The 522-nt window shown below is 62.8% G+C and overlaps 1 protein-coding gene across 1 annotated transcript in view; it reads left to right on the top strand.

Moving 5' to 3' along the window:
* The first annotated feature begins 316 nt into the window (after positions 1-316).
* LMO2 (LIM domain only 2 (rhombotin-like 1)) overlaps positions 317-522 on the top strand; it is a 7425-nt gene continuing 7219 nt past the window's right edge. Inside the window, exon 1 of the mRNA XM_010831836.1 lies at positions 317-521. Within this exon, the coding sequence (XP_010830138.1) occupies positions 317-521 (205 nt within the window). The remainder of the gene's footprint in view (position 522) is intronic.

Below are 522 nucleotides of genomic sequence, written 5' to 3'. Positions count from 1 at the left end.
GATGAGGTGTGGAGGTAGAGTAGGAGGGGAGGGGGGATCAAGAAGAAGAGAGACCACAGGTCTGGGAGGGGGCTGGGCTGTAGCTGGGGGGGTTGCAGTGCCCTTTGCCTGAGTGCCTCTTGGTGCCCTGCCCTTGCTTCTTCCAGGATCTAGAACGTAGGGGCTAGCCCTTTCCCGTCCTAACCCAAGGCTGGTGGGGCCTCTCTGCTGTCGTCTGCCCTAGGTGTTTGCTCTCCCCTCCTTTCTCCGATGTCACCAGACAGTTGAGTGAGGTTCTCTGTGGGCGCAGCGTCTCCCCGAGGTGAGGCCATCCCTAATGTGCGGCGTTCCTTCCAGGGAGCCGGTGGACGAGGTGCTGCAGATGCCCCCGTCCCTGCTGACATGCGGAGGCTGCCAGCAGAACATCGGGGACCGCTACTTCCTGAAGGCCATCGACCAGTACTGGCACGAGGACTGCCTCAGCTGTGACCTCTGCGGGTGCCGGCTGGGCGAGGTGGGCCCGCGCCTCTACTACAAACTCGG

This window comes from Bison bison, unplaced genomic scaffold (assembly GCF_000754665.1).
Source record: "Bison bison bison isolate TAMUID 2011002044 unplaced genomic scaffold, Bison_UMD1.0 scf7180017864531, whole genome shotgun sequence".
Taxonomy (NCBI): domain Eukaryota; kingdom Metazoa; phylum Chordata; class Mammalia; order Artiodactyla; family Bovidae; genus Bison; species Bison bison.
The sequence above is the reverse complement of the archived record's forward strand: the minus strand, read 5'-3'. Positions and strand labels throughout refer to the sequence as shown.